This window comes from Sceloporus occidentalis, unplaced genomic scaffold (genome assembly GCF_023333645.1).
Source record: "Sceloporus occidentalis isolate IW3139 unplaced genomic scaffold, rSceOcc1.0.p SCAF_6, whole genome shotgun sequence".
Lineage (NCBI taxonomy): Eukaryota > Metazoa > Chordata > Lepidosauria > Squamata > Phrynosomatidae > Sceloporus > Sceloporus occidentalis.
Window position 1 is genome coordinate 97,761,802 of NW_028316986.1, and position 16,693 is coordinate 97,778,494.

General features: G+C 43.4%; 1 protein-coding gene across 1 annotated transcript in view; it reads right to left on the minus strand.

Annotated features, from left to right (window-relative positions):
• Positions 1-14,846, minus strand: part of CLVS2 (clavesin 2) — a 56,148-nt gene extending 41,302 nt beyond the window's left edge. Inside the window, exons 1-2 of the mRNA XM_089530468.1 lie at positions 14,320-14,846; positions 3,681-3,855 (exon numbers count right to left, since the gene is read on the minus strand). Of these exons, the coding sequence (XP_089386594.1) occupies positions 3,681-3,855; positions 14,320-14,708 (564 nt within the window). The 5' untranslated portion in view covers positions 14,709-14,846. The remainder of the gene's footprint in view (positions 1-3,680; positions 3,856-14,319) is intronic.
• Between the last annotated feature and the right edge of the window lie 1,847 nt (positions 14,847-16,693).

Genomic DNA, 16,693 nt, shown 5'->3' on the forward strand with positions numbered 1-16,693 from the left:
TATACCCAACTCTTTTCCAGGCAAGCATTCTCTGAAGATGCCAGACACAGATACTGGCGAAGCGTCAGGAAGAAACTCTTCTAGAACATGGCCACACAGCCTGAAAAACCCACAAAAAACTATGGATGCCAGCCATGAAAGCCTTTGACTTCATAATGTTTTATTGTCTAGGACCACCTTCACAGTAGTGTGATTTATAATTATCTTTTTATTGTTAAAATAGTTATTTTTTAATTTATATTTTGCTTTGTGTTATATGAAATAAGATCTAAAACATTTAAATTTGAAGGATCTTGGATTTCATTTTTTTATTTTTATATCTTCATTTCATGTTTGTGTTCGTGACATAGATGTCTAAAATTCACCCTCGTGGTTTCACAAATAGGTTTTAAAAACATTGTAAGAACCAGTATTAAGAGATCTGGACAAGACAAAGTCAAAACTCTATACAAATGATCAGAATACCATGCAATGTATAGTTTGTGGTAACTCTTTCCCTATGTTACAGTTATGAAATACAGAAAGTACTCACATAGACAAGTGCCTAAAAAGGCAGAGCTCTTTGTATTTTTCAGTACTCTCACACACAAAGTCATGAAAAGAAGCATCAGCACAAAAACAAATAAATAATTCTTCAGTGTAGCTGGGTCAGTGTTAGTGTTTATCTAACACTTTTGTGCCAAAGGCAACTGATATGTGAATCCACCAGATTAACTTGATGGATGTTCACCATAGAATTCACATGAGAAAACAGCTTTAGACCAGAACCCTGCAGAACTGCTATGAAAATTCTGCTAACATTGCCCATAGTATTAAAATCCATAAAAGCTCATTGAGATGGTTGTTCATTTGCTTTATAGAAATCATACTATTTTACTTTTTTAAATGTAGGGAAATTAATGCATTTCCAATGCAACCAGGAGACCATACAAGAATGGCACAAAAACTTCAATACCTGGTTATAAAAGCTTCTATTTCTTAGATAAACACTTACTTCAATTTAGGTCGCTTTCAAGACTGTAATAAAGCACTTATGCACAGCGACTCAGAGATTTAATAGTGTTTTAAGGGAAGCATTTCAGCCTATAGATTATTTTAATTATGTGTGCAGTTAATGGCTAAGAAATGCCTCACAGAAACCACCGTTAAACATTAAATTATCAGCTTTCTCGTAAAGCCAGCTGCAAAAGGGATAACACAAATGCTTACTGCACAGCCATCTCTCACAATCTCACCCTGTGGTGAATCTAAAGCCCTGTCTGCAAGGGCCAAATAAAATATCTTTCCCCTCATCCTCTCAGCAGGGAGTCCACACAATGCTTGACCAAAATGCCGATTCTTGTGTGAATGGTCTGGACATTGTTCAGAGGAGATTATCACATGGAGGATAAGGATAGGAACAAAAAGGATTGCTCCCGTCCTTATCTTGTCCTGTTCACGTGATCAGGGGAAAGATTATCACACACGAGGCACTTATCCCATTCTGCTCTCATTTTGTGAAGTGTAATGGGCCCGTCATTTGGTATTAACAAGAGTTTCTGTTAATGGCAAATGACGGGTCTATTACACTTCACTGATGGGAGAAAAACAGGATAAGTGTGCAAACTCTGATAATCTTTTCTCCCAATCATGTGAATAGGATGGGATATGGACAGGAGCAATCCTCTTTGCTCCTGTCCTTATCCTCCATGTGAGAATCTCCATTAACATATCCTGGGTATACCCCTATTCAAATGAATTTTTAAAAAAATAACCTTTTGCTCTGAAAGATCCAGAGCTTTTCTTGGAACACGAGGCAGCTGTTTATAATGTGTCCCACTGTGTGTCCTGGTATGGCTGTTGAACATCACTCGCTCTGAGGTCAGAATGACATGCCCAGCCATGTAACTGACACTGGGTGCCTCGTTCTGACTGCAAAACGAGCAACTCACCCATGACAATTGTCATGTCAAGCACAACAGCAGGGCACATGTTTGAACAGCCACCTAGCACTGCAATGGCAGTGCCAGGTAAGAGGGGGACCTCAGGACAGCTTTAAGGACAGAATATTCTGGGCTGCATCCTGCTGTGGGATTCTGGAGGGCCATAATATTTTCACTTCCAGTGCTCCCTCCCTCCATATAGAGGATCCATTGGTTTTGCCTCCAGATGTGAGAATGCTATTGAACATTTTACTGCCTTTATTTTACACCTCCTCCACTCAACTTTTTCAGTAGCCATTGAGCCCCTTTTCCTAATGGAAATTAACCAAACAGATTATCACTTCCTGTGTGGGGGAAAAGCCAGATGGTGGTTTCCTTTTTGGCAGGGGAGAAGGCCCATTTGAACCTAAAAAGTGGTAGTGGAGAGGGAAATGTGAAATAGCATCTCTAGAGGTTTGGGGGGCAATCTTGGCCATTTGGGGGACTATTTCTTATTTGGAGGAAGGGTGTGAAGGTATATTGGATGGCTGCAAGAACAGCTCTAATGGTAGCATGTAGGCCACTGGACACATTTTGCTCAACCCTGCTCTATATGGGAGAGAAGTAAGTGTGGTAATCACAATAAGCTTTCTGTGTTGTTAGCACACCACTTAGTAAGGCTCAGAAAGGTTAGTTTTTCAGACTGCAATTCCCAGAATCCCCCAACCAGCATGATCTTCTGAGAATTATAGCAGTGAAAAAAAGAGCTACAGGAGGAAGAGTTCGAAGAGATAAAAATATTCTTTTCCCCTATTTTTCTGCCAAAAGAGTGATATATTCAGTGATTCCTACAGGACACAGGTAATGCTGAGACAAAAACAGAATAAAGTCAACAATTAAACCATATTCTGTAAGACAGAGGTGGGCAAACTACATGCCTCCAGATATTATTGGACTGTAACTCCTAGCATTCCTCTACTGGCTAGGGCTAATAATAAGTACAACTATATAGGGAAGGCTCTACCTTGCCTATTTCTCCTATAAGGAAAATGATCACAAACGCCACATCACTGAATCACATATTAGTTCCACTAGAGAAGGCCTCACTTTAGTTAAATGATAGAAAAAAAGCACCGAGAGTGAAATATATAATACAGTATGAACCCTGCCTCCTTTGGCAGTGTTCAGCCCGGTACATACCTTCCTGGATGTCCATAGCGGCGGCGGCATTTTTTCCTCCACAGGAAAGCCACAGCCGCCAAACCGCACGCTTCCCTGCGGAGGAAAAAGAACCCACGAAAAGCTGGTACTTTTAAAGCCGCAGGGGCAGTGTATCTAGTGTGCCACTGGTGCACTGGTTATGTAAATGCTGTGCGGTGCTAACATAACAATGGCAATACCCGTGTATACAGAGTATACGATTGCTGCGTGGTCCCTTAACCCAAATACAGCGCCAGCACAGCGCTTTAGCGCCATGTGTACCACGCCTTTATTACCTATAGCTGTTAATAACAAACAGACAACCAAGTATAAAACTCAAGGACTTCATAGTGCTAATTAAGCAGCTACTTTGTTTTCAAATGGATTTTTCTTCAGTTCATTTACAAACTTGGAGAAATACATTCATATTTAAAAAAACAACAATCCTTAGTTACAAAGTTTGTCCTCTCTTCTATGATTCTTCTTGTTTTGTTTTTAGAATGGAACCAGGGAAAAACACTGCAAGAGTGCTGGCAGGGAAGTAAATAGGAGATATTAACACTTTAAAAGAGTTTTTACCTGAAGACCTTCGATGGCTAATCGAAGCATACTTGGCGTCAGTTTAGAGGCCTGTTTGAAAGTGAAGTTACTCCAGTCTATAATCAAAACAAATCCATTTACTTGAAGTTCTGGATCCTCTATCATGGCTTCTAAGGAAAGGAGTATGGCCCGCAAAATATCCACCAGTGTGTACCTGTCAACATTTAAAAGAAAGGATTGAGTTAAATTATACCATAGTGATCATAAATGGGAAGAAAAGTATGACTTTGCTAGCAGTTGTTGAAATATCTAGTGTTCATGTGATTTAAAGTGCGTAGCACGCATTTCACCTACATTGTTAGTTGCATGTCATGTTTAAATGTAAGGTAACACGCCAGTATAGCATCTACTGCCAGACAGAGAGCAGGTAAGTCCACCTATTACATTAATCAAGTAGATGTAATAGCATATATAACTTCCAAACCTGCTTCTGTGATACTGGATGTTTCTGTCATTCCATAATAACACATTACATCTCTTTGCTACTTACCACTGTCTTTTTTCTAATCTAATCAATTTCTAAAGCATTTTCCTATTTCCCTTTTAGCCCCCCCCCCCCAAAAAAAGAGTATATTTGAAAGTACTGATGAAACAGAAGTTACAGATGCTATAAATTCTTAATTCGTGAATGCAAAATGGTTTTCTGGAATCAAATTGCATTTTAACCCCTTCCTTTCAATCAGTGAGTCAACTATTAAAAGAATAGTAATAGGGCCTTGCTGCCATGTAGGGGCAGCCCAAGATAGTTAGGAACGCCCTGACCACCCTATCAGAACAATACAAATCCTCTTCCTTTTTTCAAGCTGTGACAGCATAGTTCTGCCAGCTAAGCAAATATCTCCCACTTGATCTCTTGATGGGCAGGATGGCAGAACACAGTTCTGCTATGAAAACTCTGTTTTGCCGACATCTTGCTTTGCTGCACGAGGGAGCCGCAGTGGACAAACCGTGTGGCTCCCTCGCGCAGCAAAAAAGGACCCACAAAAAGGAATCCTTCTTGCGGTGCCATAAAGACATCGATCGCAGTGTGCCAATGGCACACTTGTGACGTCTTTATGACGCCGGGACATGCAGATGCTAAGCATGTAGACAGGGTGCCACCATTTTGCTGCCGCCAGTACATACTAGGATAACCCTAGTACATACTAGGGTTAGGGAGTGTCTGAATGGTGCGCGCTCCCTAACCCTACTGCCGCCACTACCACCACGCTACATTTTACCAGTCTGTATCCCGCCTAAATTCCAGTGGTGAAGCCTCAGAACTTTTTGCCTCGTGTGAGGGGTTTAAAATTTAGGTATCACAAATTATAAGCTTTTGTTTTCAGAGTGTCAGAATCCGATGAATTATCATGAAAGAAATCTGCATTAAAGCTGTCACTCAGCAAGGAACTATTTGCATAAAAGGAACTATTTGCACAAAAGCTCATCTCACATTCTCTCTAGAGCTGCATTAGCTATCATGTATTGAACTGGATAGGTAGAAGCAATCATCCTTATTGTTATTTATGTTGACAGCACAGTAGGGGGGACGGATGTAAACTTGAAGTTCCTTTACAGGCTTCTGACATACTTCATTACCTTATTATACTGGCTGATGAACCATGAGCCATGCTCCATTCTGAACTAAACCTTCAGAATTTGGCATGTATGCTTGAAGTACATCTGGAATTATGTTTTGCACCCATGCTGAAATTCCCCAACATTTCAGAATGTCCAAAATCCTTGTTTTCATTGAAGAAAATGTTTTTCATCAATATACTAAACACAGTGGTTTTATACACATCTGCATCGAACACCATCCATGATGGAGACTGTTAGAAAGAAGAAACTGGTGAGAATTTGTGCTTGGTGTTTGCATGCAAATTAGGAAGAATTAAGAGAAGGGCTGAGAAGGGCTTACATTTACACTAAAATATTCACTCTTATCTATTTCCCAAATTGTGCATGTATTATAATGTATTTGTAAATTCTGATGAATTCTGTCCTGTTTTCCCTTTCCATGTTTCCCCCAAGCAGTATTTGTTACCATCATTTCACAAACTGATTATTTCCACCTATCTGGTTCCTTTCACTCTGACTGATGTTAATAACTACTGAACATTTACTGTTGACAGGCCTAACCATCTGTAATAACATCACACTCTATGCCTAGCCAATTAATGTAGGATTACATCAACAAAGGATACAACTGGAAGGAAAGCTGTGTTTACACCTTCACAGATGCTACATTTTGCAGAAAGAGCTTGGGATGCCACCCCAGTTAGGTACTGGATGCTTTTATCTGACATTCTTGATGGCTTTTCAGATGAGCAGTATTAATTTTGTCTCAACTAATGTTACATGTACTTTATTAAATCTCATTTACTTATTTATTTTCCACTCTTCTTTTTGCACAGGACTCAAGATGGCTTAAGATCCACAGAACCTACTACAGTGCACCCTTCTTTTATGTGGGGGATCCATTCCAGACCCCCCCCCCCCAATAAAAGAAATTGTGCGTATGCTTGAGCCCCATTGTTCCTTCTGGCACACAGTGCTGCTTCTTTCAGCATATGATGAAAGCAGTGCATAATGTGCCAGCGTATGACGCGGGCACACTGTACTATTATTATTATTAATTTCAGCAACCAACTCTGAATGATGCATACCTCCAAAATTCACCAGTGAAGAGAACCAGGATATCAATCCTGGAAGCCAGGTGGAGAGCATCTGGACAAAAATTAAAGGGAAAGGAAACAACAGGGGTGTTTTTATGGGAGTCTACTACAGACCCCCAAGTCAGACTGAGGAACTGGATGATGCCTTTCTAAAACAGATGGTCACCACACATTCAGAAAGGAGAGATGTAGCATTGATGGGTGACTTCAACTATCCTGATATTTGCTGGAAGTCAAACTCAGGGTATTAAAAGAACTAGCAAATATAATATCAGAGCCATTGGTAATACTCTTTGAGAACACCTGAAGAACAGGAGAAGTCCCAGCAGACTGAAGGAGGGCAAACATTGTCTTCATCTTCAAAAAGGGAAAAAAGAAGTGAGCACATGCTTGCTTTTTGGAAGGCTATTGCTTAGCAATAGCCTTTGTTTCTAAAGGCCACTAAGGTGTCATCACCTTGCCCAGCAAGAAAGGATCTGGAATTCAAGGGAGCTTTCAATTTCACTTTAGTTTTCCCAACTACCTGCACCCAGAAGGGAAAAAAGCCATGCAATAAACCAACTAAGAGGCAGGGAGAAGCAGCTGGAGACACAATTCAATGGAGGCATGGTATTGGGGGGGGGGGGGGGGAGATACAGAAAAGACCATGAAACTCAAACAAAGAAAATAGATAAATTATGCAGAGAAAGAAGGGGGAATTTTATTACCACCTGTCCTGGGGAGGCAAGGAAAATAACTGAAGAGGAAATGATAGGGATCAGGATACTGAATCCTCAAATTAACGTAAGATCCCTTGCCTCATCTAGGCAGAGTCTGGAATTAAGCCTTACCTGGAATGCTCCTTTTCTACTGACTGAGAACAGCATTTTCTCTATAGAAAATGTGTAGAAATGTTATTTTCTATGCTTCCTGGACAGTGAAAATGCTGTTTTACACATACACATACAAAAACAAAACCCACATATAGACTTTGTGTAGAATCAGTCCAAAACTAATTCTCATTGTTTGCAGATTCTCCATGTCAACATTTCTCAGCACTCAAAACACATTTTCTAAAATATTTCTGAATACTCTTCCCAACCCAATACCCCTCCTTCATCTCTCTCAAGGTTTCTCATGGAAATAATAACAGTTATTGCAAGGTCGAAACGTAAACTGAGAACCAGTCTTTTTCAGTAACATGACTTTCACTGACATGTCAATAAAAAATTAACTGTTTTATACCTGGCTGACTTCAGTGAAAGCTTTCATACAGTATGTCATGGGACACATCTATATCCACAATGTTATGTAACCTACCGGTATTTCTAAAGATAATCTAAGATCTATGATAAATTTAACCATGCTTAATGCCCCACCCCATGCACATCCTGTCAGAAAATATGTTCATCCCATTTCTAAAATGTTAATAATAATAATAATAATAATAATAATAATAATACACACAACTGGAAACTGGCTTTAATATGAACCTTCAATAAACAACATTTGCCCATTTTGATTCCAAGGGCCTTTCATATTACAGAATTATAGCACTTTAATTCCACATTACTGCCATTGCTGCTGCTTATGGAATCTTGTGGTTTGATAGTTTGGTAGAGACTAGAGCTCTCTGCTGAAAAACTCATCCCTAAACTGCAAATCCCAAGGTCCTACAAGAGGGAACTACAAAAATAAAAGTGATATGCTGTTATTAATGTGTAGTTTGAAAGAAAAAGTGATATGGTGTTATTAATGTGTAGTTTGAAAGAGCCCCTGGTCTCAAAAAGTATTAGGACTTTAGCAGTCCACGTTGAAATCTCCACTGAGCTGGGTAACTGGCCAGTCATTCTCTCTCAGCCTAATCCACCTGACAGGATTGTTGTGAGGATAAAGGGGAAGGAAATGATCCACTCATGAACACTTAATCTCACAGAAGGTATGAATCTGGGATATAAATATCAATCATAAATAAATACATATAGCTTCTGACATACAGTTGCCTAAGAGTAAATCCTGCTGAACATGCTTAGTGCAAGCAGCAAGCATGTAGAGGAGCATGTTGTAAATGGCCAAAACAGATACTGTAAGAGGTTATATCAGTATACATAGGGAATTCTTGCCTGTGCAGAATTTCCTTTGTGATAGATTGAATGGATAGACTTTGCTATACCTCAGGGTAAGCCAGAGCTGTGTGAATTTTATGGTCCTGTATAACTGCAGATAAGGGACAGAATTGGTATAAAGCACAGAAGCCAGCATCCTAAAAATCTCATGCTAATCTTTTAAAAAGTTGATCAGTTTTCTTGCGCTTATGGCACTGTGGTGGTACCTCTCATCCCGTATCATTTGAAATCAATGAGACTTCTATTATGTAGAGCAGGGACCAATTTTTGCCCCAAACTCAGTACTCTGTTTCGCTCCAAATTTAGTCCAAAATCACAACTGGAAGAGCTTTTCAGTTGCAAATGTTTTGGAGGAGACGGGATATGTGTTTAAATCTAATCTGCTGCTCCAGGATGTATTCTTTTGTATTGTTTCTGACTTTGGGGGTGCTTTTTCACACCTCCCAAAGTGGGAGCTCAAAAACTGGGGGGGGGGGGGGTAAAGACAGCGTGCAATCTACAAACTGCACAACCCATCCCTAATCCAACACTACCTGTTGTGTGGCTATTTTGACATATTTGATCTGTCATGTGCCTTATTGTATCTTGCATTACCTGGATTAATTTGATGCATGGAAGGTCTTCACTGAATATTTTCAACAGGTTAATGTGCCCATCTTCCACCTTCATGCTTTCTTAAAAAGAGGGCAGTCAATAAAAACAAGAACAACCTAGAGCAGGTTTTTTTTCTGGTTGACATAGACCAGAGTCTTCTTGCATTCTGATAAAAATGATGCAATTCAATTGCATTTTGCTAGGGAAATCAGTACATCCTTCTGTTCTTGGCTGATGGCTGCTTACCATCACTTCTTACTTCTGAATCTGATGCACACTAGCCGTGGCCACTGCTTTCTTCATCACTAAGGATGGCTAACGTGTGGCCCTCCAGATGTTTTGGACTGCTGCTCCCATCAGTCCTAGTCATCTCAGTCAATGGTGAAAGATTATGAGAATTGCAATCCAACAAAAACTAGAGGCCTACACTCTACACCTATACTGGACACATGGAATGGAGAGCAAGTTGACATCCAATATACCTAATCTTTGTGCATCTCATAGAAAAATGAAAGGGATTCCTATGGCCTTTTTGGATGGTTCTTGGACTTTTGTAACTGAAGATACAGAGAACCTGTTCTTACAATTCTGCTGAATCTGAAATGGGAAATATTACTATTTTGGATTACAACTCCCAGAATTCCCCAGTCAGGAGAGTGATTGGCTAATCCTGTTGGGACATTCTGGAAGTTATAGTCCTAAAGAGTAACTTTTACAAGTTCTAGGCTGAATGGCCAAAGGGTTGATCTCATGCCCTTCTCCAGGAAGTCAGTATATGCCTGGCAGGAACAAGTGAGCAAGGCTTTTGAGCCAGAGAACTGATCAGTCTAACCCAGTGCTCTCAGCTGCTATTAATCTTGTCCCCTGGGCCTGCTTTTTAAAATCCTTTTAACTGTAGAGGTGTGGAGTTAATCGGAGGCATTCTCAAACACAGCACCAAAGGGGGACAATATTGTCCCCACCTCCTCACGTATTCACCAAATAACAGAGCATCTGGGTTAAACCACTACAAAATGCATTTTGCTTCACCTGTATCCATGTTCAGTAGTTATTATCTCCTGCCCTACTGTGGCAAACCATGTGCTCTATTGTTGGTATAGCTTCTTTAAGACACTTGGTTCTTGTACACAGAGTATTCCTATACCTTGAGACAGAGAGAGAGAGAGATGGATGGACGGACAAAGGCTTGGATTTAGGTTTTTCCAAGGCATAGTTTTTCCTCAAGCAGGGCTTACTCCTGGATCTTTCCCAGGAGCATGTTGAATTTCTCCCTCATACACAACTATTTATGTTACTAAAATACTTGGCAGCTATTTCTATCCTAAACATACATCACATCTCAGTGACATTGTGAGATCAATGATGAAAACAAGGACAATGGTTTTGTTTTACAATCATGTCTGCAATCCTGGAGCTGCTACAAGTCAGTGTCAGCAACACTGAATCAGAAAGACCAATGGTTTAATTTGGTATGATGACTCTTCTTATCCTCTTAACAAGTTTTGGGGGTGGGGGAGTTGTTCCAGATTCCCAATTTCCTACTTCCTTAACTAGATAAATACTAACTGAAGTTAGGTAAAAGACAAGCTAATTGTGCTGGGGGGGAATGCACATCATAGTTCTTACTCAATTTAGAATTGAGTGTCCTTCTCAGTCTAATTGCAAACTCATTGACAAGTATACATGCATAACAAATGTGTGTATGTGCAGCTTCCTAGCATGTAAATTAGTGATGTGAAATCTATGGCCTTTCAGACAGCGATGAAATATTATTCCCATAATACTGCACCACAAGCCAGACAGGTTAGGGCTAATGGGAACTGGAGTTCAAGAACACCTGGAAAGTTGGAAGGTACAGCTCTAGTGTACATTACAGAAGCATTTTTTTAAAAAAAAAACTCCCTGGTGGAAGAATAGGACTACTTGCGCAGAAAAAAGTGTCACTGTCTTATGCAATAGTTAGTATTGAAAGTATGCAAACCAAACCTGAGGGCAGGAGCTGGGTAAGGTGCAATCCTGGGTGGCCATGGGCTCATCACATATGGACACAGGCTGATTTTTCATTTAAAACGGTGATTCCCAAAGTGGGTGGTATGCTCTCCTCAGGAGGCGGTGAAAAGATTCAGGGGGGCAGTGAGAGGGAAAAGGGGATGGCAGGGGGTCTTCAGAGTATTGGTGTACAAGAAAGACAAGGGAAAACATCAGCCTTTAAGACCATGGTGGAGATGAGGATTGCATGAACTTCTTTTCAAGGTCCCTTAAAACCACTGCATAGCCTCAATGATCATTGCATGCGGTAGTATCTCCTGCTCTTCGCCTGCCAGCACAAGCTGACTTACCCACATAGAATCGTAGCATTAAGTCATGGCTATACTTGCAAGACTGGGCACAGGGCATTGCTTCTGTGGCCTAGAGTGGTGCCATGTGGGAAAGACTGATTAACTGGAGCAAGGAGTTAGAGCATGTGTGGTATGGGAGAAGAGGTGGCAAAAAATAAGCTTTCAAATTTGGGGCCCCGCATATGCTTTGTGAGCTTTGCTGGGACTTGGCTGGCAGGTTGAAGCTGCAATGCTGCTCCTGTTTTCTTTCGTCAGACAAGCTGAGAGAAGAGGTAGCAAAAGAAACAATGTTGTGGAGAACATTTGAAGCTGTGTGGAGAAGACACTTTTCTGGAGAAGGAGATGGAGTATCTGGGGTAAATTCTTGGAAAGATCCTTCACCTTGGAGTGGCTCCTGTAGTCAAAACCTCTCCCTTCCCTGATCTCTGCCAGTCTCAAGTCCAGAGTATGTGGCCACTATAAGCCTCCTACCCACACACCAGCTATGCCCTCTCTGCCCCAATAAAGGACTGAGAATCCTTCCTCACCAGGGAGAAACTTCTTCCTTTGCACCCAGTCACCTTGGGAACAGCATCCAAACAGCTGTTTGAATAGTGACCAAGAGGTCTCTTGCCCAAACTAGCCTTTGCTAGAAGGGCAGCATGGGCAAGGGGCTTCTCAGTTGCTGTTCCCTGATGGAGCAGGGGCAGTGACTGAGCATCTGGATGGGCAACAACCAAGAAGCCTGTTGCGTGGATTGGCCTTTTCAACAAGGCCAGCTTAGGCAAAAGGCTTCTCGGTTGCTGCTCATGCAGATGCCCAGTTGCTGCTCCCAGGGTTACTGGGTGTAAAGGGAGCATCTGCCAAAATATGTTACTTTGAATTTGCAGAAGAACAATACACCTAATATCAAGAAATACACGAGTGGGTGTGCTAGGGTTATTGCCCAAGAGAAAGGGGGACGGTAGCTGGAAAAAGTTTGGGGACCACTTTTTTAAAATGCAAGGGGAGAAACAAGTTTTATCACCTCTGAGGGTCCAACTGTTTGGTAGCTTGGGAAAGAATTAAATAGATATCTGTAAGTTGTACACACTACTCAGCACATCAGATGCTCTTTTGATACTGATCAGGTTGGTCCTTTGCCCATCCTCCCAAATTCATCAGACAAGGCCACCTATGACATCAGCCTGGGCCAGAAAATCTGCATATTATGGGGATTCAACAGGTAACTTTAATTTCCCATTATGAGATTTTTCCTCATATGTCTTTTGTGTTCCTGATGCTTTCAGTCTAGCTATCACTTCCCAGTATACTGGGTTATGCCGCATTTCCACCTGGAAGAGCATTTCACACATTTTTAATTATATGAATTCAGTGCTCAGGAATTCTACAGTTTCTGCCTCAGAGATAAATAATCTGTATTAAAGAGTTACCTGGAAATCTGCTCTACCAAATGCTAGGATGTCACTTGTGGATTCAGTAGCATTCTGACCCATTCTGACTTTTATCACTTTATTCCCAAGCCATCATTGTCCACTGAAACAAACTGGCACAAGTGAAACTTCTGCAGCATGTTTTCAATTCCAATTTGGCATCCATGTAGTCTTTTTTTTTAGCATCTGAATGTATGCATCACTGTGAGTAATTGGCACTCCAGCTCCAATGAAGACTGCAGAGACCCAAATACAAAATTCCGCTGCAGCCAGGGAGCTCACTGGGTCACCTTTGGGCTAGTTACTGTCTTTTTTAATTTCCTACCTCACAAGGTTGTTGTTAAGATAAATGAAACAGAAAACCTCATAACCTTGGATCTTCTGCAGAGTAGGAATGAAACACCCCTATAGACACTTATTTAAACACAGCTGTTAATAAGGCTAGGATAGCTTATAATGTCTTTAGCACAAATGGCTTTCACTGTATGATCCTGGACAATCTAGATAGGTCCCTTCCTCGTTCACTGCCTCTTCAGTTAAAATATCTGAGCGAGGGAAGCTATTTCTCCTTCTCTGACATGATGAGAAATTTCTCTTATTTCAGTCCACTAGAGACATTGTCAAATTACAGCCAAAACTACGATGAGCGTTAGGAATATTAAAATTTCATTGGCGTAAAAGATTTCATCACAGCTGCACTGAATATGCAGCTTCCTTATCGTATAGATAATCTCTTCTATATGAATAATACTGCCTATGGGAAGGAAATTCATCTCAGATCCTCTAAGTGCAAATAAAGCATGCAGTCTGGTCTTGAATTTTTTACACTGCTGCTAAGAGCTGGAAAACAGCAACCTACTGGGGAACATGGGCAAGAGTAACATGCAAATGAACACTATCAAACATGCCACTGTCTCTGTTGATACCTCACGAATGGCCTTCCCAAAGGGGATAAAACTGACATAATATTTCTGGTGACACACTGAGGCTTTACTGCCCTGGTAATTTAAAGGGTTCTGTTGTCTCAGTTTGCTCATAGTTACAACTCCCAGAATTCCCTGTTCAGCATGGGGAATTATGGGAGTTGTTAACCCCAAAAAGCAACTTTTCCCACTTTTGGTTTCAACAGACCTTGGCTCCTTTTAGTCTCTTCCCCTCTCCATCCTCTTATGGACCAGTTTGGGCAGATGCAAATATGGATCTGTATATGTCAAATTCCATCCTCATAGAGCCCTAAGACTGGCAATAAGCTTAAGGGCATCTGTCTGACATCCTTCTCAAAATGACAAGAACATTTGGATCAATTTATCAGCATTACAATTTGCCACACACAGAACACTGTCCCAAACAAGGGGCAGAGATTTTGCTGGTCCAGGACTGAGACAGTGTCATCATCATTTTGTCACTGGTTCTATCAAACATCTGGGCTGCAATACTGTAGCAGATTCAGGTGAGCATCACAGCCTTCCCAAGCCTCCCACAATGTGTTAGAACCTAAACTCTGCCTTTACCTGCTTTGGTCCCAGTTGGCAGCAAAGAGGACCAGAATCTTCCTGCCATAGTGATCAAGGTTGGCCAGTCCGCCTGGGAAGCCATCCTTGAGTGCCTGCTTGATGCCCGGGTCAGTGGCTTTAAAGCTCTTGAACATATCCAGGTTCTGCTGACGATACTCAAAGTACTGAGCCAGCAAGCGAAATGCCTCAAAGTGCTGGAACTTTCTGGCCCGAAGGAAGCGAAGGATGAAGGCATCATCGGTGCGGAGAAAGCCAATGTCAGGCCGGGTGATCACCATGTCCCGGACCTCCTGGATGTCCTGGTGCAAGGTGTCCGGGTTTTCATTCAGTTCCAGCCGGGCTTTCTCCAGCGTCTCCGGAGAGAGACCTGCCTGCAAATGAGTCATTGTGCCCCTCGGTCCTATAGCACTCCCTCCACTCTTTTGGTCAGGAAGAAGGGATCTAGACCCAAACTGCCAGAAAATCCTGGGGCTGGGCTCCTTAAAGAAGGAAAAACACACACACAGGGAAAATAGATCCTTTGTTTTTCCGGGGGGGGGGGGAACCCCAAAGACTCCACCTTTTTCAGAATCCCAGGAAAGCAGTGGTCCTTTGCCTTACAGCCTGACTCTCTCCCAGAGAAATAACTGGCCGTGTTCAATAGGTAAGTGTGGCTCGGCTCCTTTGCCTCTTGCTGTGGCCCATTCAGGGGTGGATCTCATGAGCATCTGCTCCCAACTGCCTTGCATTTGTTCACTGCTTTCATGGGCAGTGAAAAATAAAAACAAAACCAGGATAGCTTGTGGCAATTTGCTTGATCCCTTCTGCTGCCAAGCGACAGACAGAATGGCTCTGGCAGGGCCCAAGTCAGCTTACGTGAATAGTTTTGGTAGCCCCAGGCAAGCAATGGGGGGAGAGCTGGTCTCCCCAGACTTCCGATTTAGTCGATTTGGGCCAAGGAAAAAGCAAACAAAGAAGCCAGTCTGCCCCGAAGGTTCTCCAATGGCAGAAACCAAGGCCTGGGGATGGCAGAATTGGGAAGATGCCTGAGAGGGACTGGATTGGCTGCCCTTCCTTCTTCTCTTTTTTCAATGGCTCTCCTTCCGATCCTCTCTGCAAGGCCAGGCTCAGTCCCTCTTGGCGCTCCTGCCACCAACCCTGGAGAGAACAAGAAGGGCAGCAGGGAGTAAAAGTGGTCCTCCCTCCCTCCCTCCCTCCCTCTTCTGGGATTGAGAAGCAGCACGTGGGGAGCAAGGACTGCTCGGCTGCCAGGCTTCTTAAAGAATCAAGGGGGGGGCTCTTCTGAGAGAGAGAGCCTTCAAGGCCCCCCCAGGGACTCCCCAGCCCTCCTTTCCTCCCCCCCCCTTTCCCCCCGGGACTCTACAGAGCCTTTCCCCTCCTCTGCCCTTCCCTGGCCCCAGCAAGCCTTGCCTGGCAGACCCTCCTCTGGGGCTCCTCTCTTCTCACTTGGGAGCCAGGGAAGAGGAAGGCGACGCCAAGGAGGAAGGCGCCCAGGCTGAGGAGGCCAGCAAGAGGCAGAGGCAGCAGCGGCAGCCCAGGAGGAGCCCAGCCTCCAGCCTCCGGAGAGGCTGCAGCAACGCCCGCCAGCCAAGGCAGGCAATGCGGCACCTCGGGAGCCAAGCAGGAGCCCCTGCTTCCCGGCGGCTGCAGGAGGAGGAGGAGGAGGAGGAGGAGGAGGAGAACCCAAGAGCTGCTGCTGCTGCTGCTCTTGGGGCTTCTGGCTCTGGAAGATGGAGGGAGCTGGGTGGCGGGAGGAAGCCTTTGTGTCCTCCTCCTCCTCCTCCTCCTCCTCGGCTGGGGGTCCTTCCTTCCAGCAGCAGCCGGGCCCCAGGCGCCGCTCAGGAGGAGGCTCCCCCTCCAGCCCCGCCCTCCTGCCCCTCCCTTTCTTGCCCAGGAGGACCCCCCCCCCTTAGGCCCCAGCACCAAAGGGGAGACCTGGCTGGAGGGAGAGGGACCCCCCAAACTCACAAGACCCCTCTGAATATATCCCCATGCTCCTGACTCAGGCTCCCGAGGGAGGGAGGGAGGGAGGGAGGGGGAGGGGGACCCCAAGGGGAGCCTGAGTCAACACTGCCATGCGGCAGCTCAAAAGGCCAATGCCATTCCAGGCTGCATCGATAGACGGAGAGCGTCTAAATCAAGGGACATAATAGCGCCATCCTATTCTGCCGCACTTGGAAGACTGGGTCCAGTTCTGGGAACCCCAGTTCAAAAAGGACGTGGACAGATTGGAGAGCCACCAGAACGGCGAAGGGCACGGTTAAGGGGTGATAGGATAGCCCTCTTTAAGCATTTGAAGGAGGGAGCAAGCTTGTTTTCTGCTGCTCCAGAGAACAGGACCCAGAACAATGGACACACGCTACAGGAAAAG